The 24,102-nt window shown below is 49.0% G+C and overlaps 1 protein-coding gene across 1 annotated transcript in view; it reads left to right on the top strand.

Annotated features, from left to right (window-relative positions):
- Nucleotides 1–1,167: 1,167 nt before the first annotated feature.
- ANKDD1A (ankyrin repeat and death domain containing 1A) overlaps nt 1,168–24,102 on the top strand; it is a 33,844-nt gene continuing 10,909 nt past the window's right edge. Inside the window, exons 1-9 of the mRNA XM_039218610.1 lie at nt 1,168–1,257; nt 4,524–4,627; nt 6,915–7,013; nt 10,210–10,308; nt 15,064–15,168; nt 15,892–15,990; nt 19,572–19,670; nt 20,066–20,164; nt 22,149–22,247. Coding sequence (XP_039074541.1) covers nt 1,227–1,257; nt 4,524–4,627; nt 6,915–7,013; nt 10,210–10,308; nt 15,064–15,168; nt 15,892–15,990; nt 19,572–19,670; nt 20,066–20,164; nt 22,149–22,247 — 834 coding nt within the window. The 5' untranslated portion in view covers nt 1,168–1,226. The remainder of the gene's footprint in view (nt 1,258–4,523; nt 4,628–6,914; nt 7,014–10,209; nt 10,309–15,063; nt 15,169–15,891; nt 15,991–19,571; nt 19,671–20,065; nt 20,165–22,148; nt 22,248–24,102) is intronic.

Raw genomic sequence — 24,102 nt, 5'->3', positions numbered from 1 at the left:
ACTCCCTCGGCACTGACCCTCAGGTCACTTCCAACTCCCAGCAACCCCAAAACAGTAACGCAGCAAAGTACACCCTTTTACATGTCCTTTTCTGAGACTGTAAGAGAAAAAGCTGCACTTTAGGGTCAAAGTTCTCTGTGTTTAGTTTCCCTCATTACCGTCAGACTGTTTTCCAGAATGGCTGCCCCAGACTACTCCCACCAGCAGTCCACCTGGCTGTCACAGCTCCTCATTCCCTACCAACATAAGGCATTTTCTACCTTTCTAATTTTGCCAGTCTAATCGGTGTTCTATTTCGTTGTCATTTTAACTTGTATTTTTCTGATCACAAATAAATCTGACCGTCTCTTCATATGGTTACAGGTTTGCTGGGGTGTCTGTTCCTTAAATGCCTACCTAAGCTCTTGGAGTCTTTTAGCTTCTCGGGGTGGCTGAGCAGGCTCCGGAGTCTTGAGGATGGGGCTGCCTGGAGGCCTTGCGCGAATGTCCGGGCCCGGTGGCTGGGACAGCTCCTGTAGGAGCCCGGTCCACGGGGACCTGCAGAGCCCAGAGTGGCCCCGGCCCCCCAGTCTTGGAGGTGAAAGGCGCGGAGCCACGAGCAAGTCGAAGAAGCTCCAGGAGGCACCTGCAGCCTGGTCGGGGATGGGGGTGGGGGTAGGTGATGTGCAGCTGCGCCCACATCATGCTTAAGGGCCCCGGCGAGACCGAGGGGTCTGGAGAAGCGGCTGCCACGGGCACCCTGGCGCTTCTGGGAACCCCTGCCCTTGGACCCCAACACAGCGCCCCCTCCCCTCGGCTCGCGGCGCCGCGCGCATGAGAACGCGCGGCGGGCGGTGGGGCAGAAGCGCGCAGCCAAGCTGCCGGGCGGCGGCATGGAGGAGCCCCCGGCGTGGGAGAGCGACGGCCGTGAGTCCCGCTGCGCCGCAGGGTCCGGGGGCGGGCAGAGCCCAAAGGATCCCCGAGCCCCCGCGGGGAGCGACCAAGCCTGCGATTGGCGCTGTCCTCGTGGCCACCTCGGTCGTGGGCTTCTTTGTGGCGCCCGGAGGAACGCGCACCGGGGCGTGAGAGGGTGGGGGGTGGGGGGACTTTGCGCGTCTGGGACGTGGCGGCGCCATCGGTCTTGAGAGCAGGGAGCTGCTGCGGCGGAGACATTAGCTAGAAAGAAGATGGTTATGTGATCCTTTATCGAGTACTTACTTTGTGTGCCGGGAGAAGCCAGGACAGGCATGCCATTTGATCTTCACAGAGGCCCTGTGGGTAAGGCATATTGTTATTGCCATTTTGCAGAAGAGAAGCTGAGGCCCAGGGTGATTAAATAAGTTACCCAAGGTCACACAGCCTTTAAGTGGCAGAAATGCCGAAGGCCCCAGCTGTGCCAGAATGTTGAGATTGGTTGCGGAATGAAGACCATAGCAGACAGGGAAACTGAAACCCACGGGAGGGGAGCCGTGGTGTGCGGCGGGTGGGATGAGGGCTCCTGAGAGTCTTCCTCAAGGAATGTGCCCGGGTCTCTGGCCCGGGCAGCAGCATTCATGTGGGCATCAGCCAGCCTGGGAGGCTTTGGCGGCACTCCCTGGGACGGGGAGGGGGAGAGAAAGATTGTGCCAATGTTCTCACACTGGGTTAAGAGGCTCTGTAAAGGTGCTGTTTCAAAGGGTGCAGGGTTCTGCCTGGGTCAGAAGATCCCTTGAGCCAGCCGTTAAAGAATATGCAGCAATGGAGCATTAGGGAGTGTGGGAGGGAATTCTGGGCAGAGGATACATCATGGGGAAGGTCTCCTAGGCCAGGGTACAGTTGATGTGGCCAGAAAGAGGATACATGGGTTGGAGCGGATGGAAGAGAAGAGATAAGGCTTGATTTCACTGGCGCCATGCAGGGTCTGCTTGCTCCCATTAGGACTCTTCGCTGTTTGCTGATACAAACAGGCCACTAAAAGCCACCTGTAGGCTTTCACTAAGAGAAAGGGAGTCGGAGCTGGAAGGGATTTCTACAGATAACTTTCTTCACCCTCCTGCAGTTTTACAACTGGAGAAACTGAGGCCTCAGAGGGGCACATGGCTAGCCTGAGGAACCTGCTACTAGAAAGTAGCAGAGTAGGTACTATGGTCCAGTTTCCATAAACTCTCACTTGAAGTGCCAGCTCTTTGCCTGAACCTGGATCGTGGTATTGTTCAGCCAAGAGGTTAAGGAAACAAAAGCTCGGGACTCAGTGCTTTTGGAGGTGTTTGATATCTGAGAAGGGTTCTTCCAGAAGAGCCCTCTCCTCACCTGTAAGAAAGGCATCCCCTTTGGGGTGGGAAAGGGTGGAGCTAGCAGTGGAGACCGCACTGGGAAGATGGTGTTTTCCCCACTCCCCTGCAATATTGACCTGAAGCTGACTCCCCCTCAAAGCCTCTTTCCTGCCATTTACTTGAGCTTGTGGTTTGACTTTCTAGGGGACTGATGAGTCTTTTTTTTTTTTTTTTAATGTTTTATTTATTTCTGAGGGAGAGAGAGACAGCATGAGCAAGGGAGGATCAGAGAGAGGAGACACAGAATCCGAAACAGGCTCCAGGCTCTGAACTAGCTGTCAGCACAGAGCCCGATGTGGGGCTTGAACCCACAAACTGTGAGATCATGACCTGAGCCCAAGTCAGATGCTTAACCGACTGAGCCACCCAGGTGCCCCATAATGAGTCTTAATTGCAACAGCATCTTATGGTTCTAATGCCTCTGAAGAGATTTCATGATTTGTATGTCACTCATTCATTCAACAAATGTTCCAGGGCCTGAATTTGGGGATTCAGCAGTTAACAAATCAGACAATAATCTCCCCTGCCATGGGCTTATAATGGGGGAACATTAGACCTCATCAGACAATAGACCTCATCAATATGTAAGTATGGCATATATCTGTGGTGAGGGGTGTTATCGAGAAAAAAAAATGCAGGGAAATGGGTAGGGAAGGTGCTCTCTTTGGTTGGGATTTCACAGGCTTAGAGGGCCCTGAGTGAAGGAGGCACTACCACCTCCATGTCTTTGGCCACCAGAATTTATTCTCTGACCCTTTGCCTTGGAGGGATAATAGTGATGATGATGATGATGGCACTATTTGCCAGATACCATGCTAGGGGCTTTTCATATCTTATATCTAATCATTACAATAACCCTACAGGGTGGCACACATTCCCCATTTTGCAAATGAGGGAAACTGAGGCACAGGATAATTGAGGCACAGCCAGTCACATGGCTGGGAAGTGACTCAGCCAAAGCTGAACCTAGGGCCATGTGATTGCCCTAGGGCAGCAGCTCCGAGGTCCCTAGGTTGTATCTATGAGGCCCCGGGAAGCACAAGACCCCTATCTGGAAAGCAAATTGATGGCAGGCCTGTCTGTCACCTCAGTGCATCCCAGCTTTCTCTGACAAGTCACTGGCCACCTGTCCCTGGATACACCAATGGGCTGCATCTGGACATTCACATTGGATCAAACATGTAGGATGTGCGTTTGGTAGCAGTCAAACCACAGATTACCTGCCCTGTTATGATTGTGCAAAAGGCCCAGCAAGTATTTGTGCCTTGTGCTAGAGTGTCTAAACCTTTCTGGAGGTGAGACAGGCATCTAGTAGTCTGAGGATTTTTGTGTCACTCATAGAAGCAGAATCTCATGAGTTCTTCCTTATGCCCAGCTTTGGGCCTGCCGTAAGCTGGAGGTGTATCAGCAAGGGTCAGATGTGGCCAGGGCCGCCAAGGAGCTTGCCGTCCAGCCAGGGACACCAGATATCCTCACAGAACAAGACCAGTCAGGATGACAGCAGTGTGGGGTCCAGATGAGCCCTGGACCGGTGCTCCTGGCTTGGCCACCACCCCTCTGAGCCCAGCCCACTGCTGCCAATGGCAGGAGGCCAGCAGGGGGAGCTCTGAGGCTGCCTCCAGTCTGAGATAATGGTGCAGCATTGAGGCAAGAGGAGCCCTGAAAGAAGGCAAATCAGAGTGGGCCCCACAATGGGGAGGCGACAGCTGGTTCGGACTGGGGATGAAGAGAGAAGAGATGGAGGGACAAGGACAGAGAAGCCAGGTGATAGGCCTCTGGCCTTGCCCCAGCCTGATGAAGTAGGTGGCTCAGTAAATCCTGGCTGCCTGCTTCACTGGATAAAGCCAGGGAAAGGTAGTCATCAACTCCAGTGGGAATGTATTCCATTCCCTTCCTCAAAAGCTGCTCTTAGGGTTGTCAAAACTGGATGATGGGACACCTCTGAGCCATGACAGGCACACACCCGGCTCCTGTGGATGGTCTTGCTGTGCTGTCCCATCTTTAGGGTTTGGCTGAGTCCTGGTCACATGGACATGGGGTGAGTTAGTGAAGAAAAGCAGTTTTTCTGGGGAAGTCCCTTGAAAGGGGGGCAAAGGCATCCCTGCCACCATTCCCAGCTGGAAGACCCTCTGTCTGGGACACGTTCAGGGCCAGGGAGGAGCTGTTTACCTCTCCTTCGTATGGGGGAGGGGCGCTCTTCCCCTCATTCTACATCCCCTTTTCTGCCCCTAGTGCTTCCTCTGGAGAGGCAGCTCCATGAAGCCGCGCGTCGAAACAACATCGGGAGGATGAAGGAACTGATCGAGAGAAAAGTCAACGTCAGGGCCAGAAACCATGTTCGTAAAGGGGCTCTTCCAAATCGGGGTGGCTGGATGGGGGTAGTGCCTGCCGTGGGACACCTCCACACGGAGAGACAGTTCCAGGAGCCTGAGGCAGGAGGAGCCTTTGCATATGTGAACGTGGGGGAAGCTGAGTGTCTACCTTGTCTCAAGGTCCCGGAGGCCTCTCTAAAGTCAGGGTTGGATTTCCTAGCCAGGCTTGGGCAATTTGAGAGCTCACGCGCTCAATCTCTACCCCCATCTGAAAGGCACACACAAGGAACAAAGGTTAGAGTCAGGAGGGCAGGGGTTGACAGTCAGGAGTCAGAGACTGACAGACAGACAGATAGCCCCAGAAGCCTGGAGGGAGAAAGATGGAATGATGTCTATAGTCAGAAGTCCAGGAATTCAAGACCATGAAAGGCCAGACCGAGAGAGGCTGAGCATGTGTGAGGAAGCAATTTAGTTGAGATCTCTGAACGCCCACTGAGTGTGTAAAACTGCTGTGGGTCCAGGCAGGCCCTCTGGGGCTCAAAGACCAGACAGGGAGGCAGACCTAGCCCACTGATCAGTCCTTAGGGAATGCTGCCGATGGGGTCATCTATAGCCCTGCTCAGGGAGGAGACAGAGAAAAGCCATTCCTTCTGATGGGGAGCACTGGGGATAGGCCTGGATGCCACTCAGGATAGCTTCTCCTTACCTTGGGGCTTCTGGCTGCCGGGCTTGTCTTAAGGGGATGCCAGCCTGGGTGGGAGGTCAGCAGAGTCTGAAAGGGTTGGATGTAGGACTGCTGCCTGCAGCAGAGGCTGCTTTGTCTGGGGTGACAGGATATGGGTGTGACCTGAGTCTTCAGGGCCTGCCTGGGGCTCAGTAATAGTAACAGGAATTCTCAGGGATGTCTGGTGGACTCATCCACCTATTTCCTGGTGGTCATCACTCACCCCTGGAGAGGTGAGGAGAGCAGGAAGGATTAGTCCTATTTTTAGATCAAGGCAGGCATAGACGGGTAGCAAGTCACCTCAGGTCACACAACATTTTATTGATAATTGGAGCCTCAGTCTTAACTCCTAGATAAACACAAGGAAGCATGGACTTGTAGAATGCTAGGACGCTAATGCCAGATTCATTCATTTGCTCATTTATTCATTCAATCCATCAGTGTTTCTGAAGGGCTTACTCTGTGCCGGCATTGTGCTAGGTGCTGGGGACAGAGCAGAACCTGTGCGGATGGGGTCCCTGTCCTTTCAGAGCTGATAGTCTGGGTGGGGAGAACAGACATTAAACAGTGTGTCTCATGAACAGTTCATTCCTGCTGTGATAAGTTGAGAGATGTGGGGGTCTGAGGGGGCCCATCCTACCTGTAGCAATCAGGGAAGGCTTCTTGAGGAAGTGGCATTTTTGCAGGAGCCAGGGTGAAAACAGGAAGAAGGGACAGTGTGGGCAGAAGCCCTGAGGAGGGAAAACCACACAGTAAATTAGTGTTTCCGTTTGTTGTCCCTTTATAAGCTAAAAACTGCAGGTCATGAGCTAGAGGAAGGGCGATTCCCCCAGTCCTGCTCAGATGTGCTGAGGCCAAAGACCATGATGAACTTCCAGGTAGTCTGACAAAGGGGTGGGAGACCACGCCCCTTCAGCCAGTTCTGAAGGAAGGAGGGGACAGAATCCAGGTAGTCAGGGGCCCTCAGGGACTAGGACAATAATCCTCTGACCGGTGGCTGTCCAGCAGAGGGAGCAGCAGGAACGAAGACAGGCCATGGGGAGTAGTTTGGCATTTTATTTTTTTGAGAGTCAGAGAGAGACAGTGCAAGCAGGGGAGGGTCAGAGAGAGAGAGATACAGAATCCGAAACAGGCCCCAGGCTCTGAGCTAGCTGTCAGCACAGAGCCCGTTGTAGGTCTCGAACCCACAAACTGTGAGATCATGACCTGAGCTGAAGTCAGACGCTTAACTGACTGAGCCACCCAGGTGCCCCCCCTAGTGTGGCATTTCTAAGCCGTGGCAGGCAGGGCCTCACGGGGCCCAGGGTTAGGAGTTTGTCCCCAAAGCACTGGGAAGCTGTGCAGTTTTAGGTGGGGGACAGATGGGTCTAGTCCTTGTGTTTGACTATGTTCATTTCAGCTGCTACCATGTGGAGGAGGAGGAGGGGGCCCGAGTGGGGCTGGGGTCCTGCCCACTTGTCACCAGAGCCAGCAAAGGCCCTTGCACCCCGCAGACCAGCTGAACTGCAGCTAAGGAGGTGGGGAGGGGGTGGGAGGTAGGCCAGGCAGGCAGCCGGTGCCTCACAGCTCTTCTCTCCCTCTGGGCAGGTGGGCAGGGTACCCCTGCACTGGGCTGCGGGTGCGGGGCACGAGCAAGCTGTGCGGCTGCTCCTGGAACACGAGGTTGCTGTGGACGATGAGGATGCGGTAGGGGACCCCTCCTATAGGCGCCTCTGTGTGCACGCGTCTGTCTGTTTGCCTGTCTTGGGGGGAATAGGAGGAAGGAGCACCAGAGCTCTCTCTAGATCTGTGAGCCAGCAGTCACTGTGGAAGTTGCCTCTGATTCACAAATCCACAGGTGCAAGGTGGACAGGGACTCAGTCTTCAGGGGCCAGTGACACCACACTGAACCCAGTTTTCCCCTCGACAGCCATAAAGACCTCTCCATTTTTAAGAGCTTTTTAGTTCTCAGAGAGCCTTTTCCATCCCTCATGATACCATGTGAACAGGGAGAGATAGGGCTGTAGAACAAATAATTGGGTGGATTGATAAAGGACTTGTTAGCAAAATAATCAGGAGGTAGGTCTCTCCTGATTTGCCACAGGACTCTGCTCTGGCCAACACTTTAACCAGAGACTGGAATGAAGACTAACAGTGTCCCTAACAAGTTGACAGGCAGCACATTGCTGAGAGAGAGCACTGGAGAACAGGCTCTCCTAAATCATGTCTATAGGTTTGAGGAAGGGGCTGGGTCTGACAATGACATTTGGCAGGGATACATTTAAGAATCTAAACTTAGGGGAATCTGGGTAGCTTAGTGGGTTGAATGTCCAATTCTTAATGCATTTTTAAAAAATTTTTTTAATTTTTTTTTTGAGACAGAGAGACAGAGTCAGAGTGTGAGTGGGGGATGGGAAGAGAGAGAGGGAGACATAGAATCTGAAGCAGGTTCCAGGCTCTGAGCTGTCAGCACAGAGCCCAATGCAGGGCTTGAACTCAGGAACGAAGAGATCGTGACTTGAGCCGAAGTCGGACGCTCAACCAACTGAGCCACCAGGTACCCCTGAGCATCCAGCTCTTGATTTAGGCTCAGGTCATAATCCCAGGGCTGTGGGATCAAGCCCCATGTCGGGCTCCAAGCTGAGTGTGGAGACTGCTTAAGATTCTCACTTTCTCTCCCTGTGCCCCTCTCCCCCGCTTACTCTCTCTCTCACACTCTAAAATAAAAAAGAATTAGGGGTGCTTGGGTACCTTAGTCTCAGCCTCTGACTCTTGATTTCAGCTCAGGTTATGATCTCACAGTTTGTGAGTTTGAGCCCTGTGTTGGGTTCCGTGCTTACGATGTTAGAGCTTGCTTGAGATTCTCTCCCTCTCTCTTTGCCCCTCCTCCACTCACATTCTCCTTGTCTCTCACAAAATAAATAAATAAATGTAGTAAATAAATACATACATAAATTTTTTAAAAATATTTTTATTTATTTCTAGGGGAGAGAGAGAGAGAGAGAGAGACAGCGTGAGCAGGGGAGGGTCAGAGAGAGAGGGAGATACAGACTCTGAAATAGGCTCCAGGCTCTGAGCTGGCAGTCAGCACAGAGCCCGACACGGGGCTCAAACCCACGAACTGCGAGATCATGACCTTAGAGAAAGTCAGACGCTTAGCCGACTAAGCCACCCAGGCGCCCCAATAAATACATACATAAATTTTAAGGCATTATAAACCTCCCTGCAGAGATTTATCTTTTACAGAAATACTTTTCTTTGCCCTGGCCTCTCTCTGCTCCCAGGCCCCAGCACGAGGGGGTGCTTGATTTCAAACTGGGGCAGGGGGGTGGGGCAGCAACACCTACTTCCCTGCTCCTGCCCCATCTCCTCTCTGCATTTGCTTAGGCCTCATTTTAGAGCCGACTCTAAAAGGAGAATATCTTAGTTTGAGTTTCCCAATAAAATACTGGAATGTCATGCAACAGGCCTTTGCCTGCAAAGTCCCCCCCAACTATCACCACTGTGCTCTGTTATTTCTTCCTAGAGGGAATGAGTGAGAAAAGAAGGTATGGGGAAGAAGAGTAAGAGAGAGTGCTTTTATAAATCTTCTCTACTTTCTTTGCAAATAGTAATAAATATATTTTGAAAACTAAGAAAGCTGATGGGTATGCCTAATTTAGTAACAGAAGGGTGGAGGAGATGAGAAAGGGAAATCCTGCTGTTGGGGGGAAGGTCTCTAGGGATATGCCATAGGGCTCTGTCCTGAACAGTTCTTGCAACTAGGACCCAGAAGTATCTCTGGGGTTCCCAGTGACGGGAGGCTCTGGCTCTCATGACTTTCTTCCCCCAGGTCTGAGGCTTGATCCTTTCAATTCCCAGGTTCCTATGCGCCCCCCCCCCCAAGGACTCTGCCCTGTGAGTATACATTCTCTCTCTCAGCCAGCCAGCCCACAATTACTGATATTCTACCTGTGCTGGGTCTTGTGCATAACCCCATAGGGCAGAGGTCAGTGAAGGGGCTCCAATGATCCTGGAGCACTTCACAGATGTTGGGGAAGAACATCCTGCCAACAGGTGCTGAGCCGCCATCAAAAAAGGACCCAGACATAGTCTCAGTTGCTCCAAAGAGCTGGTTGGGTGGAAGGCACAGGGATTCAGACTTTAGTACAGTGGAGAGAGGGACTTTCCAACAGTGAGCAGTGTTTGTCGGTGCAGTGGATGTCTTTGTGAGGCAGTGAGGTGCCTGCTGGCTTAAGCTATCTGCCTGGAGGACATCCTGTAGGAGATTCCAACAGTTGGTTCTCAAACACCAGTCCAGGGTGAGGTCTTTATTAGTCCTAGCAAATCAGAAAAGAAGAACAATGTAGTGTGTTTTTCATGAAGCTGTATTTAGAAAGAGCATATTCTCTAATTAGTTTCTCCCCAATTTTTTGCATTAAAATGTTCCTGCTTTTTTTTAAAAGAACTTTTAAAAATGTTTATTCATTTTTGAGGTGGGGGAGGAAGGGCAGATAGGAGAACAGAGGATCCAAACCAGGCTCCGTGCTGACAGCAGCAAGCCCAGTGTGGGCCCCGAACTCATGAATTGTGAGATCATAACCTGATCTCAAGTTGGATGCTCACCTGACCGAGCCACCCAGGCGCCCCTAAAATGTTCCTTCTTTGTTACTTGATGGGAAGAATAGATGGTAGCTGCTTTATTTTTAAATTTTATTTAGCAAAAACACAAGTTTCAGTAGTGTCTCAGCCTCTGTTTTTTTAAAAAAATGCCATGGTTTTTATATTCCTAAAGCTTGGTGCTCCCCATTCTGGGTTTATAGTCCCTTATGGTTGTATGATTTTCAGTGCAGACATGGGCCCAGGTGGCACAGCCACACCTGCTCACATTCTTCTTACCGCCTCCCCATGTCCTCTCCCCCAGTTTGGTATGAACTCGCTTCTCCTGTCTGCCTGGTTCGGCCACTTACAGATCCTGCAGATCTTGGTCAACTCTGGGGCTAAGATCCACTGCAAGAACAAGGTAAGGCCTCACATGGCAGCCCCCTTGCTCCCAGAGTCTCTGCCGCCTCTGTGCCCCTGCCTCTGCTGCCCAGGTCTGCCCCCACCTCTGCCCCCTCCTCCTCCCCCGGTGGCTCTGCCACCCCAGCTTGCCTTTGCCTTCTGAGAACCTTCCGGAAATCCCAGCTGAGCTCAGCCCTGTGAAGCTGGGATGCTTGCTGTTTCCACTGGGGCTGGGACAAGTTGCTGGGGTGGCTCTTCTATCAGCATCAAAAGCCTCTTTCCTCTAGTGCCCCCTGACTCTTTACCACTCTGCCATGTTGGAACAGTCCCTAGCCCTCTGGGCAGCCTCTTTATTCACACAAGAGGAGTCAAAGTAACACCCTCAGAGGGTGGTTAGGAAGATTTAATGAGAGAGAGGTAGGGGCCTCCTCCCCTCTTCCGCTGGGCCCTGCCTCCCTTGTGGCATGATGGGGTGGAAGGAGCCAAGTTCCAGTTACCAAACCCTGGATCTTGGGCAAATGACTTCAGCATCCTGAGCCTCAGTTTTCACACTGCAGAAATGGGGATGCTAGTACCCACCTCTGAGCTGAGGGAGAAGCTCAGTGCTATGTGTAAAGTACCTGGCTCAGTGCCTGGCACATTAGGGAATCTGGCAGTCCCTCGCTGCTCATTGGTGTGCTCTGTGGTATGAGGGAGCAGGGCCCCAGCGAGTCAGAGGGCCAGGGGTCTCTGCACTGGCATCTCACCTTTTAGGGGGTCAGTGGATCTTATGAAAATACAAACACTTCTGGACCAAATGTTGTCAGCCAGAGGTTCTCAATCTGGGGATTCTTAGAACTCAGGGTGGGAAAAAAAGGGGACTTTTTTTTTCACAGACTTCTATTTAAAGGTTTAGCATTTGTTGCAATGAGGAGTGAATGCAAGAGTGGAAGTGGCATGGTCTTTTGAGGCCAAGGCTGGGAAGTCACATGATACCACTTCCACCATATTCTATTGCTCAAAGCCCATTGCAAGACCAGCCTGGATCCAGAGGATAGAGAATATTGGATTCTCCCCCTTAATGAGAAAAGTACACAATCCCATTGCTTTGGGTGTTTCCAAAGGTGTGAGGAATAGTTGTGTCCATCTTCGCAAGCAGTCCCACCGACTACCTTTCTATTCCTTGTTCAAGGACCTCCCTGGAGGTACTTAGCTCACCTGTAGAGGAGCCTTTGCCAGGCTATGACTGCTCCACACTCCGTTTGGCCCTGGAGTTTTCTTTCCCCCTTCTGTTTACCTGGCTCTACTTTGCCAGGCACTGGCGATCTCTAGACCTTTACTAAACTATAGGCTATAGTAAAATGTCAGCAGTTTTTCTGCTAATGTCCTACAAAGTATTTAATCATCTCGTCTCCTTAGTCTCCTCCAATCTTGTGACAATTTCTCAGTCTTTCCTTGTTTTTCATGACCTTGACACTTTAGAATAGCACTGGTTAGGTATTATGTAGCATATCCTTTAATTTGGGTTTGTCTGATATTTTCCTCATGATTAGATTTGGGCTATGGAATTTGGGGAAGAAAATCACAGAGGTTACATGCCCTTCATTGCCTCCTATCGGGGGCATATGATACCATCCAGTGACAAAACAAAAACAATTCATTTAAATAAACTCTCTGCCAAGTGTGGGGCTCGAACTCCTAACCCCAAGATCAAGACTCACATGGTCTATAAACTGAGCGAGCCAGGTGCCCCCAAAAGACAGGTTGGTAGTGAGTTTGATGTCCTTTATTCAAAAGAAAACAGTCCCTGGATTGGGGGAGTACAGCTCTTCACAGCAATTGAACACTCTTCTGGAGAGATTTTGGGCAAGAGCAAATGTTATAGAGCCCCAGGAGCAGCAACACAGAAATGGCAGGATTGGCTGCTAGGGGATTTCCTTGTGAGACTAGTGGGTCCTGCTTTCAAGGGTCAGGGGAGCTAGTATAGCTGAGTGTATGTTAGGTTGTCGTTGGTGTACGTTAGGTTTCCTGTAAGTGCAGGCTGAGGTAGATTTAGATTTGTGACCCGGGCCAGGTCACTGGGGCAGCCTCCGTTTTGTAGGCCTCAATATAAGAATTAACTTTATCAATACCAACGTGGTCTGTCACTAGTGATGTTACCTTGATCCAAATCTGACACCAATTCCAATGTGTGTGCTTTTTTCTACACCACCAAGCAATTAAGTCAATTCTCCATGGACACTGACTGGGCATCCCACAAACTTAACTCAATTCCAATACTATCTGCCTAAAGATAGTGTCAGATTCCACTAGTTAAGGGCTTAGACCCCCAAGACGACTCCCATTTCAGAAGCCAATCCCAAGTCCACTGTTATCTGGGTTTCTGACCGATTAGCTATAAATCAGAGGTTCCTACCACCCACTCCTTAGGTTTGATTAATTTGCTAGAGCCACTCACAGAACTAGGAAACTAGTTTACTCACTAGATCGTAAATTTATTGCAAAGGATATTAAAGGATACAAATCAATAGCCAGATGAAGAGATACATAGGGTGAGGTCCTGAACAAAGGAACTTTTGTCCTTGTGGCGTGTGGGACCTGGTACGTGGATGTGTTCTTGAGTTCACCAACCTGGAAGTTCTCTAAACCCTGTCCTTTCCTGTTTTTATGGAGGCTTCATTTCATAGACAGGATAGATTAAATCCTTGGCCATTGGTTATTGACTCAACCTCCAGCCTCTCTCCCATCCCTGGGGGTCAGGGGGTAGGGCTGAAAGATCTAACCCTCTAATCAAGTTGGTTCTCCAGGCAATCAGGCCCCCAACTCTTCAATCTTCAGGTTATCTTGAGGCTTCTCTGTGTCACCAAACATAGCAATAGACATTTTAACCTCTCTGTACACTTAGAAAATTCCAAAGGTTTTAGGGGCTCTATGCCAGAAGCAGGAGGAAGCCCAAATATATATTTCTTATTATAAACCATAATTTCACTCTTGATCACGTGGTTAAAGTGGTGTCAACCGGGTTTCTCCACTGGAATATTAGCATTTTTTCCTTTCCAAACTCTATTGTCAGAAATGCTTTGTGGTTTTAATTTGCATATCAATGATGACTAATGATGTTAGATATTTTTTCATGTGCTTCTTTGCACTATATATCTTCTTTGTGTCCAAATGACTTTTTAATTGGGTTGTTTAATATCTCATCGATAAGTTTTTAGACTTCTTTATAAATTTTGGAAGCATTCCAAAATCAATTACAGACATCACTGTACTTCCCTCTAAATACTTCCGTATGCATAACATTCACTAGAATTCACTTTCTTTACTTAAAACGAAATACATAAATCTTAAGTTTATTTTCACTGGGATTTGACAAATTTCACTTCAGTGTAATCCAAATTACTGTCAAGATGTACAACATCATTCTATTGATTTTTACGATCCATCGATGGTTGCAATCTATTTGAAAAACAGTCCTCCAAACAATCTAGCTATAATGCAAAGCCTTGGTAGAAGCTCTGGGCTATAAACAATATTTGCAAACCTCCCTCACTTAAATATTGCTTCTGGAGCCAAGAGACCATCTTTCTGCTTACACCTTTTCCCACCGTGGCCACTACTCTCTATTAAAGAAAAAAATTCAAGTGAGTAAATTTAAAGATCTAATTGGCTTTATTCAATGATTCATGAATTGGGCAACATCCCATCTAGCAAAGAGAAAGGAGCTCCAGGGAGCTGTATAAAATGAAAGACTTCTATAGGCAAAAGGAAGTGGGGCAAGGAAGTTATTCTAGCAAAGAGTGGATTCTTTTAGGCAAGATCACCTTCCTTTAGGGGACAGTGGGGGTGGTCTATCAGGTGGTTTTTTGTTTTTTTTTGAGTTTATTTATTTACTTGGAAAGTGGAGGAGTGACAGAGAGAGGGAAGGAGAGAGTCCCAAGCAGGCTCTGCATTGTCAGTGCAGAGCCCAATGCAGGGGCTCCAACTCATGAACTATGAGACAGTTACCTGACTGAGCCACCCAGGTGCCCCTGTCAGGTAGATTTCCTCCCTATTGTTGACCAGGAAGATCCAGACTGACTGGCTAAGATGACTTATCTGCGAGATGCTGAAACTGCAGTTAGGTTAGGTATTAAGTCTGGGTTTGGTGATGGGTGGCCCTTAGGACAGGTAACTCCATTTTGGGTTTATTTTCTCCTTTTTAACACCTCCTAGTCCTTGCAGACCCTATCAGCTCTCACTCCTTCCCAGAAGGTTAGGAAGTTACCACCTAGAGACAGACACTGAGCACTTAGTCACCTCCTTCTTCATCTGGGGCTGTATCAAGGTAAGCAGATGCTAGAACCTTATAACAACGTCCTGTGGGGGGTAGTATTGTGGGGGCTGTTAGTGCTAAAAACCTCACCTTATATCCTGAATTATTTTTCAGCATCTAAAAAAACTTGCTGTTGAGGATGCTGTCCAACTCCCTCAGCCACCCACTGAGGCAGTCAGGGGTTATTATCCTGATTTGACCTATGAGAAAATGGAGGCTCTTAGAGGTACAGATAACCTGGTCAAGACCAGGCTGCATTGCTGATAAATGCTGGAGCTGGGATTTGAACTCTGGCATCCCAATTCCTACCAGGCCTTGTGAGGCTGAGTGGGCACTTGTGGTTTTCCCCATTTACATATTGTGTTGTTTCCATGGTAAGGCTGTGTTCTAGGTTGCAAACATTCACCATTTGGGAGACAGCCAGTGGGTGAGCAAGGGCCCCTCCATAGACTGGAGGGACCACCCTGGGCTTGTTTCCAGGACGGCCTGACCTTACTACACTGTGCAGCCCAAAAAGGCCACGTGCCAGTGCTGGAGTTCATATTGGAAGACCTGGAGGATGTGCCTCTGGACCAAGTTGACAAGGTGAGAGTGGCCTCAAGGTCTTGTTTGTCCTTCCTGTTGAGTTTGGGGCTCCTGGTACCAATCCTGCCCATTCCTTGAGTACATCCTTTGAGCTATGGGTATTGTAGACTGGACCCTGCCTCAGGGAACTGTGGGTCTAGCAGGGGCATTAGGACACAAATGAGTCAGATACAGGGGAAACATGGTCAGTTCCCTCAGAGAGGTTCTGATAAGGACTAATTAGGTAGATTAGATACGGGAGCCACTGCTTTCTGCTTCCTGGAGGAGGTGTCATTTGGTGAATGAACTGGATTTTGTTGGTAAGATTGGAAAGCAGGGAGGTTTTATAAAGAGAGAGGAAAGCATTGCTAAAGCTTTAAAAGTGGAGAAGGGCCCTTTGCGTGTGAGTTCAGATGGTTTGGGATTTGGGGAAGGAGAGCCAGGGGGCTTGTTGGGAGCCCCTCATGGAAATCTCCACTGACTTCAAGCCTAGGAAATCTGTCCTTTATTCAGTAGACAGCAGGGAGCCACAGAAGGATTTCAGTGGGAGAGGAACCCCACACAGTGGGATCTTAATGGAAAGTTCAGTCTGGGCTTTCCCTGGAAAACATGTAGGGTGAGGGGAGGGGAGAGTTTCTGGGTCAGGAGAGGCCCCTGAAAGCCCAGAGTGGTTGGCTAGGTGGCCAGGGTGGGTGTGCCCACTGCAGGGTGCAGAAGGGTCACTTTCTTACCCTCCCCCGTCAGCTGGGAAGGACTGCGTTTCACCGGGCTGCTGAACATGGGCAGCTGGACGCTCTGGACTTCCTAGTGGGCTCTGGCTGTGAGCACAGCGTGAAAGACAAGGTACCGTAACTGGGTCCCAGGGAGGTCCAGGCTCTGGACTCCTGACCAATGTGGCACTGGCCACTTACCTGTGCCCACTTCTTCTTTTTTTTTTTTTTTTTCAGTTTATTTATTTGAGAGAGAGCGTGAGAGATCACGCACGTGAATGTGTGCAAGCTGGGGAGGGGGAGAGAGAGAGGGAGAGAGACAATCCCAAGCAGGCCCCTCACTGTCAACACAGGGCTTCAACACATGAACCATGAGATCATGACCTGAACTGAAATCAAGAGTTGGATGCTTAACTGACTGAGCCACCCAGGTGCCCTAGGACAGACTTCATTATTAATCTTCTGATTAATGTGCTTGGCCAGGATAAAGGAGTTCTGTTTATAAGTTAGTGATGGAGAGCTCACAGACAAATTCACCACAGGGTCTTAGAACTGGAAGCATTCTTCATTAAACCCCAATTCAACATTCTCATTTTATAGATGTGGGAACTAAGGTCCAGAGAAGGGGATGCTTTAGCCAAGGTCACACAGCAAGACAAAGGTTGAGCTGGGTTTGGAATTAGTAACCTGATGCCCAACCCTGGGCTGCTCCCTCTCTTCAAGTTGCCTCACGGGGCACTAAGCCCTTGGGGTCTGCGCCAAATCCAGCTGTCCACACTCATCCTTTTGGTCCTGAGAATCAGATCAGGCTGATTTCCTTCATTCTGGAAACATGGGCTGAGCAGGTCATGCTCTGGACTAGGCTGTGGGCCAGGAACTGGGAGTACAGATGGGAGTAAAGAACAGCCCCTGCAGGACTCATCTGCCCAGGAGGCAAAAACATGATTGTGCTCAAGGTGCCAGGAAGACAGGAGCACCAAAACTGGAAACCAAGCAAAGCCCAGCTTTGGTGAGCTTACCATGGAAATCTCGCCATAGAAAATTCTAGAAAGCTTTAAAATTGCATACCCCTGTTATGTTTTGTATTTTCAGCCGAAAAGTGTTTTTATTTTGAATTTTTTTTCATGAGGAGGCATAGTAAGCTTTTCAAGGCTCTGGGCCACTGAATGTCTGACTCCTGCTAGGACCCCAGGGCCTGCTAACGGTAGATCTGTGAGAAAACGGCTCTGCCCCCCCCCCGCCCCCCTCCCCCCTCGCCAGCAACACAGGGCACACCACAAGCATTGTGATAGGGAGGCTTTGAGAGCCCAGAGAGAGCGATTAGTTCCACTGTGATCATGGAAGAGCTGCTGACAAGACTTGCCAGAGATGGAGAGGCTGGGCATCCTCACAGGAGGACAGGAGAGGACTGGGCCCGAAGCCATGGCCTCCTTCTGCCCAGCTCCCCTGCCTCTGAGCCCCCTGCCCTGCTCAGATAGAGTGCTGAGTGCTCTGTTAGGGGTCTGTGCCACCTGCACCTTCAAAGAGGTGGGTATTTATAACCCAGAAGGAGGACAAAACTCTCCACAGTCCTGCTACGGGTGTGTGTGGGGGGGAACACATGTTGGCCCCCCACAGTTCACCGCTTCCTTAGTGTCGCTTTGAACACAGACTTCGCAGCCGCCTTCCCACAGCCTGGTCCTTGCTTGTGGCAGCCAGGCAGCTGTGCGCACCTCTGTGGAGAAAGTGAGAAAGGAGCAAACCGAGCCGTCCAGGGGATATTTCGTTGTTGTTGAGAGGGTGTCTTAAACTTAACTTTTATTATTAATACAATATGGTAATGATCATAGAAGAAATTTAAATGTTTCATCTTGCAGTCCACAGGATAGTGATAGTTGTTTTATGTATGTGTGGACTTATCATGAGGGAAAGCATATCTATATCTGTTTTAAGTACCCCTCTGGCATCGGTATATGTTCACACCCTCATTGGGCCCTTAAGAGTCCTGTGCCTCTGGGCTCCAGGGTGGCTAAGTTGGTCAAGCGTCTGACTTCAGCTCAGGTCATGATCTTATGGTTCTTGAGTTCAAGCCCACCATTGGGCTCTGTGCTGATAGCTCAGAGCCTCGAGCCTACTTCGGAGGCCCTCTCTCTCTCTCTGCCCCTGTCAGCTCGCACTCTGTCTCTCTCTCTCTCAAAAATAAATAAAACATTAAAAAAAAAAAGTTTATTTTTCAAAAAGAGTTCTGTGCCTAACGTGAATATCTTGATTCCTTCCTCAGGAAGGTGCTGAGGCAGGTCAGGGCTGAGGAGAAGACCTTGAGCTAGAAGCCCCCAGGACTGGTAGAGCTAGATATGTCCCAGAGCCCTTATAGGTGTGATGAATGGCTAAAGCTGGATTGTCCCTTCTGATGCCATTATGGGTTCCCTCAGGGGCCACTGCTCTGGTCCTCCATCTGTGGTTCTTCCTTAAGGACATACTTCTTCTCTGGCTGACCCCTTCCAGCTCTTCTCCTTGCTGGGGCCCTTTTGCCATCCACTTGCCCTGCGCAGAAAGATCCTTTTAAGGACAACTCCACCAGGGGCACCTGAGTGGCTTAGTTGGTTAAGCATCTGAGTTTGGCTCAGATCATGATCTCACAGTCGGTGGGTTGATGACCCGTGTTGGACTCTGTGCTGACAGCCTAGAGCCTGCTTTGGATTCTGTGTCTCTTTCTTTCTCTCTCTCTGCCCCTCCCCCACTCCCCCGTTCACTTGCTCTCTCTCCCTCAAAAATAAACAAATATTTTTAAAACTTTTTTTAAAAAGGACAACCCCACCCAACTACCCTTGACAGGAGCCAATTCTGATACAAAGAAGTTGGGGGTCCTTTGCCCCACCCAATGGCACCACCTTGCTTGGCTCTGTTGCTGTCACCTTTAGACTTCTCAAGTGTGAGACAAGTACCAGCTCTGTGGCTCTCAAGTTCCGGGAGATACATGTCATTCTTTCCATCACAGTAATTACTCACTGAACAAATATTTTACTGAACGTCTGCCACCTGCCCCAGGCCCCAAACACTGGGGAACAAAGTAGGCAGAAATCCCTGCCTTTGAGGTATTTATGTTCTAGCAGGAAGAGTCAGACAATAAACAATAAACAATGTATAGAAGAAAATTATAGAGTGTGTTATGTTATCAGTGCTCTGAGAGAAGAGGGAAAGAAGAGTCGAGCAGGATCAGGGGATCAGGAGGACAGGGGGTGGGAGCTACGGTTTTAAATAGTGTGGTCAGTGTGGCCACACTATTCGGTGAGAAGCTCGCATCTTGAACTGGACCATGTGGCTGGCTGCTTGAGCACAGCTTGAGTGCAGAGGAGAGCCTTGGCCTTGAGCAGGGGAGGAGATGGACCTAGGAGGGAGGGGCTTTAGACAGGAGCATGGAAAGTAGGGTTGTTGGGTTTTTTTTTTTTTCCAAGTAATGTGTCTGCCTTGACGTACATGTAAGGAAAAACCAGGACTTGGCCTTGTAAGTGCCCCTGGTTGTAGTTGGAGGCACACATCTCAGGGGCAGGGAGATACTGGCCCAGTGTTCAGGGCTGCAGTTTGTTATAGACTTGCTCTGTGACCCTAGATAAGTCACTTCCCTCTTTGGAACTCAGCTTCCATATCTATAAAATGAGGGTGGTTCCAGCAGGTCCCCAGGGCCTTCAAGGGCCTCTGATTCTACTGGTCCCTCAGGAGCCCTTCTGCCTGCAGGAGGGGAATACAGCTCTTCACCTGGCTGCTAGCCATGGCCACCTGACTGTGTTGCGGCGACTCGTGGACATCAGGCTGGACCTGGAGGAGCAGAATGCAGTGAGTCACCACCCAGAAGATGCAGAGATGCATGACGCTTGCCTGCTCCCTGCTTTCGAGGAAACCACAGCCTGTGGTGCAGCCTGATTTTCCCCCACTAGAGGCTTCCTGGAGTAAGAGGGAATAGACAGAGGGCAGGGGGTAAGGCAGCCTGGAGGATAAGAACATGAGCAGGGGTGTGGAGGTAGGAGTGAATATATCACATGCTCCTCAAGGTGAGAAAATCAGGTATGGGGCTCAGGGAACCACAAGCAATAAGCCAGGTTATTGTCCTCAGTAGCACGGCGCTGGAGAGCTTCAGGAGCCCTGGAGCTGTGGTGCAAGTGGGGCCTTCTCATCTCAGGGTCTGGCCTCAGCCTCCCTGCCATCCTCATACCTCTGACCATGTGTTTCAGGAAGGTCTGACTGCCCTACATGCAGCGGTTGAAGGCATCCACCCCGACTGTGTGCAGCTGCTCCTTGAGGCTGGGAGCAGCGTCAACGCCCTCACCCAGGTTGGTGAGGACTCAGACCCCAGGACTGATGTCTGTCCTTGGCTACTGAGCCTGGGCCCTAATCCTAACCATGTGTGAATAGAAGCCCTGAGGTGCCAGGCACAGGGTGTAGTGTGGCTTCTCCACTACTGAGCTCTGTGACAGTGCGCAAGTTACTTACATTCTCTGAGCCTCATTTCCCAACAGTAAAATGGGGATGCTAGGTAGTTACTTTTCTACATTGCTACTGAGGAGTAAATACCCCTCATGGTGCCTGCCATGTCTTAGAAGCCCAACACCTGTTGGTGTCTTCTTATTGCTGGGTATTTGGTAGTTCACGAGTCCCCTTTATAACTGTTACTTGGGAAAAATTTTCTCTGGTTTACCTATGAAGAAACTGACGCTTTAGAGAGATTCAGTGACTTTTGCAGGTCACAGGCTGGTAAGAAACAAAGCTGAGTCTGAAAAGCCTATTCCCCTCACTCCAGAGCTCATGGCCTGGAAGATTTGCCCTGTGTGTGCAGAGGCCACACCAGCCCGCAGAGCTGGAGCCTGGGAGAGGCCTCTTCTCTCACTACTGTCCTTCTTAAGTCAGCCATTGGAATTTCTCCTCTGTGCCCTGGAAAGGGGGGCTGTGGTCTTTCTTTAGGTAGGGAGTTGGCGTTTTTGTTTTGTGTTGTTTTTGCTTTTTATTTTTAGATCAATGACAAATAATCTTTCTTGGCTGACTGAATGGCTTCAGGATCTGGAATTCTCTATTTGTTCTAAATTTCAATAATAAGGCAATAATAATAATAATAATAATAAAATAGAATAGCAAAAATAGTTTAAAAAGCAGAAGAATTAATATTCTAAAACTGTTGAATACAAAAGAAGGCAGTGAAGGAGAAACAGAAGAACAAAGAAGACAGGAGACATATAGAAAATAAGTAGCAAAGTGGCAAATGTAAATTTAATAATGATATCAATGTTAAACTCCCCTGAATGTGAATAATGCTTAAAAGTCACAAAACACTTAATTTGCAGAACTTCCCTAACAGGTAGCACCCTCTGCCCCAGGGTGTTGGGGTAACACCAAGGCCCACCCAGAGAGGGAAAATAGCTGCCCCAGGGCACCCAACTATGTCCTTCCATCTGCCTGATGCTCTTTGGTCAGTTTCCCCTTCTCTGTGCCCAGCACAGTGCTCAGTACTAGGAGGGAGCAAAAGAAGTGAAATATCAAGGCTATTTCCTCAGCAGTAGCAGTGTAGGAGCTGAGAGACTGGAGAGGTCGTGTCCAGCCGGTGGTCATTGGCAGGGCTGGCTCTTCCCACTGCACTGGGCCTTGTACTCCAGCCTTGGCCATTCTCCAGCATGGCAGAGGGCACATTCTATTTGGTCACCTCCAGCCCTCGCAGGCTCTCTGAGGAGGGGGATAACCCAAAGTGATATTTCCCATTGGGAAGTGGACTGGTTCCCATTCACCCTGTGCACTCAGCTCCTACAGGACTTTGGCAGGGTGACCAGCTCATCCCACTTTGCCCCATATTGTCCGGTCTTTGAAAGGAAAAATCCTGGGGAACAGTCTGGACAGTCTGCAACAGTTGACCACCTAGAGGTGTCTGCCCGGTGGAGTAGAGGGGTATCTCGCATCGTTTGGTCAGGGTTGCGCTCTGATTGAAGAGCACTTAGAAGGCCCATCAAGGTGAAGCCCTAGCACTGGGCATGCTGAGGCCGGCTCCAGCAGGGCAGTGCGCACCAGCTGGGGTTTACTCTGCACTGGCAAATCTTACTTGTTCTCCTCTTTGATGTACATTCTGAAGTTTGTGAAAGGAGGCATGGAAAAGCTCAGACCACAGTGAGCTCCTCTTACTAGTCACCAGGCCTGGGCAAGGCATTGATTTCTCCAGCTTCTGGGTTTAATGGGGTAATAGTCCCACGGTGGTGAGACACAAATACAATAATGGATCCCAAGGCCCCACTAGACATTGCACTGGACATTGCACTGATGCTTGTTTCCCTCTAGAAAAAGCAGAGCTGCCTCCACTACGCAGCCCTTGGTGGCTCTGAGGATGTGGCCCGGGCCCTCATCTGTGCAGGAGTCCACACCAACATAGCTGATTGTGTAAGTGTGGGGGCTTGGGTTGAGGAGGGGTCCCCGCTGCAAAGTCTCCATGATCTCACTGGTGAAGCACAGCAGGCAGAGATGGGCACTTTAGGCCCTTGGGGTTGGGATGGAGGCCAGGACTGGGGGGCCTGGACGCACAGGGTAGGCCAGATAAGCTCCTAGCTAGAACACGGTTAGGACCAAGCTGCATTTCCTCCCAAGTGAAATATCTGCTTGAGTTCTCCACTCATTTATCCATTGGAATTTAGTGATGATCTTTCAGAGTACAGATGTAGCCTATTGGCTGTTCATTTTTTCCAGTTATGTCATGTGCTATACTCACAGGGGACAGGATATCCTTGTGGGTAAGACATGGACTTTTTTAGACAACCTGGCTTTGAGGCCTGCCACTGCCATTCACTGAATGACCTTAGACAAGTTGCTTTGATCTCCCTGGGCCTTTGTTTCTTTATCTATCTTATTATTCCCATTATATAAATGAGGAACTATCTGTTGTTTAGATTAGAAAGAGGTCATCTTCTAGTTGAAAGAACACGATGTTTAAAATTACTATAAAAGCAATATAACACAATTCTTCAGAATATAGAGATCCCTAATCCCAGCACCCTAGTGAAGCAATGACTTTTCCTTATTCCCTTCCAGTTTTCCTCATATGTGTGGTAGCACCTCCATCTAGAAATAAGCTGGGCTAAGGGAGAATTCTGGAAATGGGGATGCTTATTTGTTTCTACCCATTAAGATATCAGAATTTTGATTCCAGTCCAGTGGAGACTATCCAGCTCAGGTATCAAATGTTACTAGTTTTTCTAGCAACCATTTTTAATGCTAAGTGTAGTTCAGTGATCACAGCACACTTAACAGTTCCTCCTGTTTGGTATTTAAGTTGTTTCTAACTTTTTCAGGGTAAATAATGATTTTATGAAAAAAAATTTTTTTTTGAGAGAGAGGGTGCAAGTGAGCAAGGCTGGAGAGAGAGAGAATTCCGTGAGTGGTAGAGAGAGAGAAAGAAGTGGGGCTCACCCAAATCGGGGCTTGAGCTCACCAGCTTAAGAAGCAGGACTCAGCACCTTCTAGTTATGATTTGATTTTTGGTGTTTAACTCTTTAATTCTCCTAAAATGTATTTTTTATATGGTGTGGTACTCTATAGATTTCCCCTCCAATTTTTTAATCCTTCTGTGTCAAGTGAATTTATTAAATAATTCTAACATTCTTAGTGCTTTTTCATTCTTTCCTTTATCACATATTTGCATTTTGATATATGATAGGCTTTGTATCTGGGCAAGTGATTCTCTTTCGGCAAGGTGTATATTTAGTCTTGAGCTGGTACCGTATTTTAATTATTATTGCCTTATATTTTAAAGCCATATAAAGCTAGTCTCCCTTAATTATCCTTGTCTCTTAGTATAATTTTTTATCCTTTTAATTCTCAAAAGTTTTTTTCCCCAGCTGAAATTTAAAGTATTTTTTTTTCAATTAAAAAATTCAACTTAAGGATACAAAATCAATGTACAGAAGTCTGTTGCATGCCTGTACACTCATAATGAAACAGCAGGGTGAAATTAGGAAAACAATCCCATATCACATCAATAAGAGAAAGGATAAAAACCATATGATCATTTCAGTAGACGCAGAAAAAGCATTTGACAAAGTACAAGATCCATTCATGATAAAAACCCTCTGCCAAGTAGGTCTAGAGGGAACATATCTCAACATAATAAAAGGCTTTATATAAAGAACCCACAGCCAACATCATACTGAATGGTGAAAAATAGAGCTTTTCCACTAAGGTCAGGAACAAGACAAGGATATCCGTTCTCACTTTTATTCAACTTAGTACTGAAGTCCTAGCC

This window comes from Hyaena hyaena, unplaced genomic scaffold, assembly GCF_003009895.1.
Source record: "Hyaena hyaena isolate Hyena2069 unplaced genomic scaffold, ASM300989v1 scaffold_15, whole genome shotgun sequence".
Classification (NCBI taxonomy): domain Eukaryota; kingdom Metazoa; phylum Chordata; class Mammalia; order Carnivora; family Hyaenidae; genus Hyaena; species Hyaena hyaena.
Note: the sequence above shows the minus strand (reverse complement) of the source record. Positions and strands in the feature narration are given on the sequence as shown.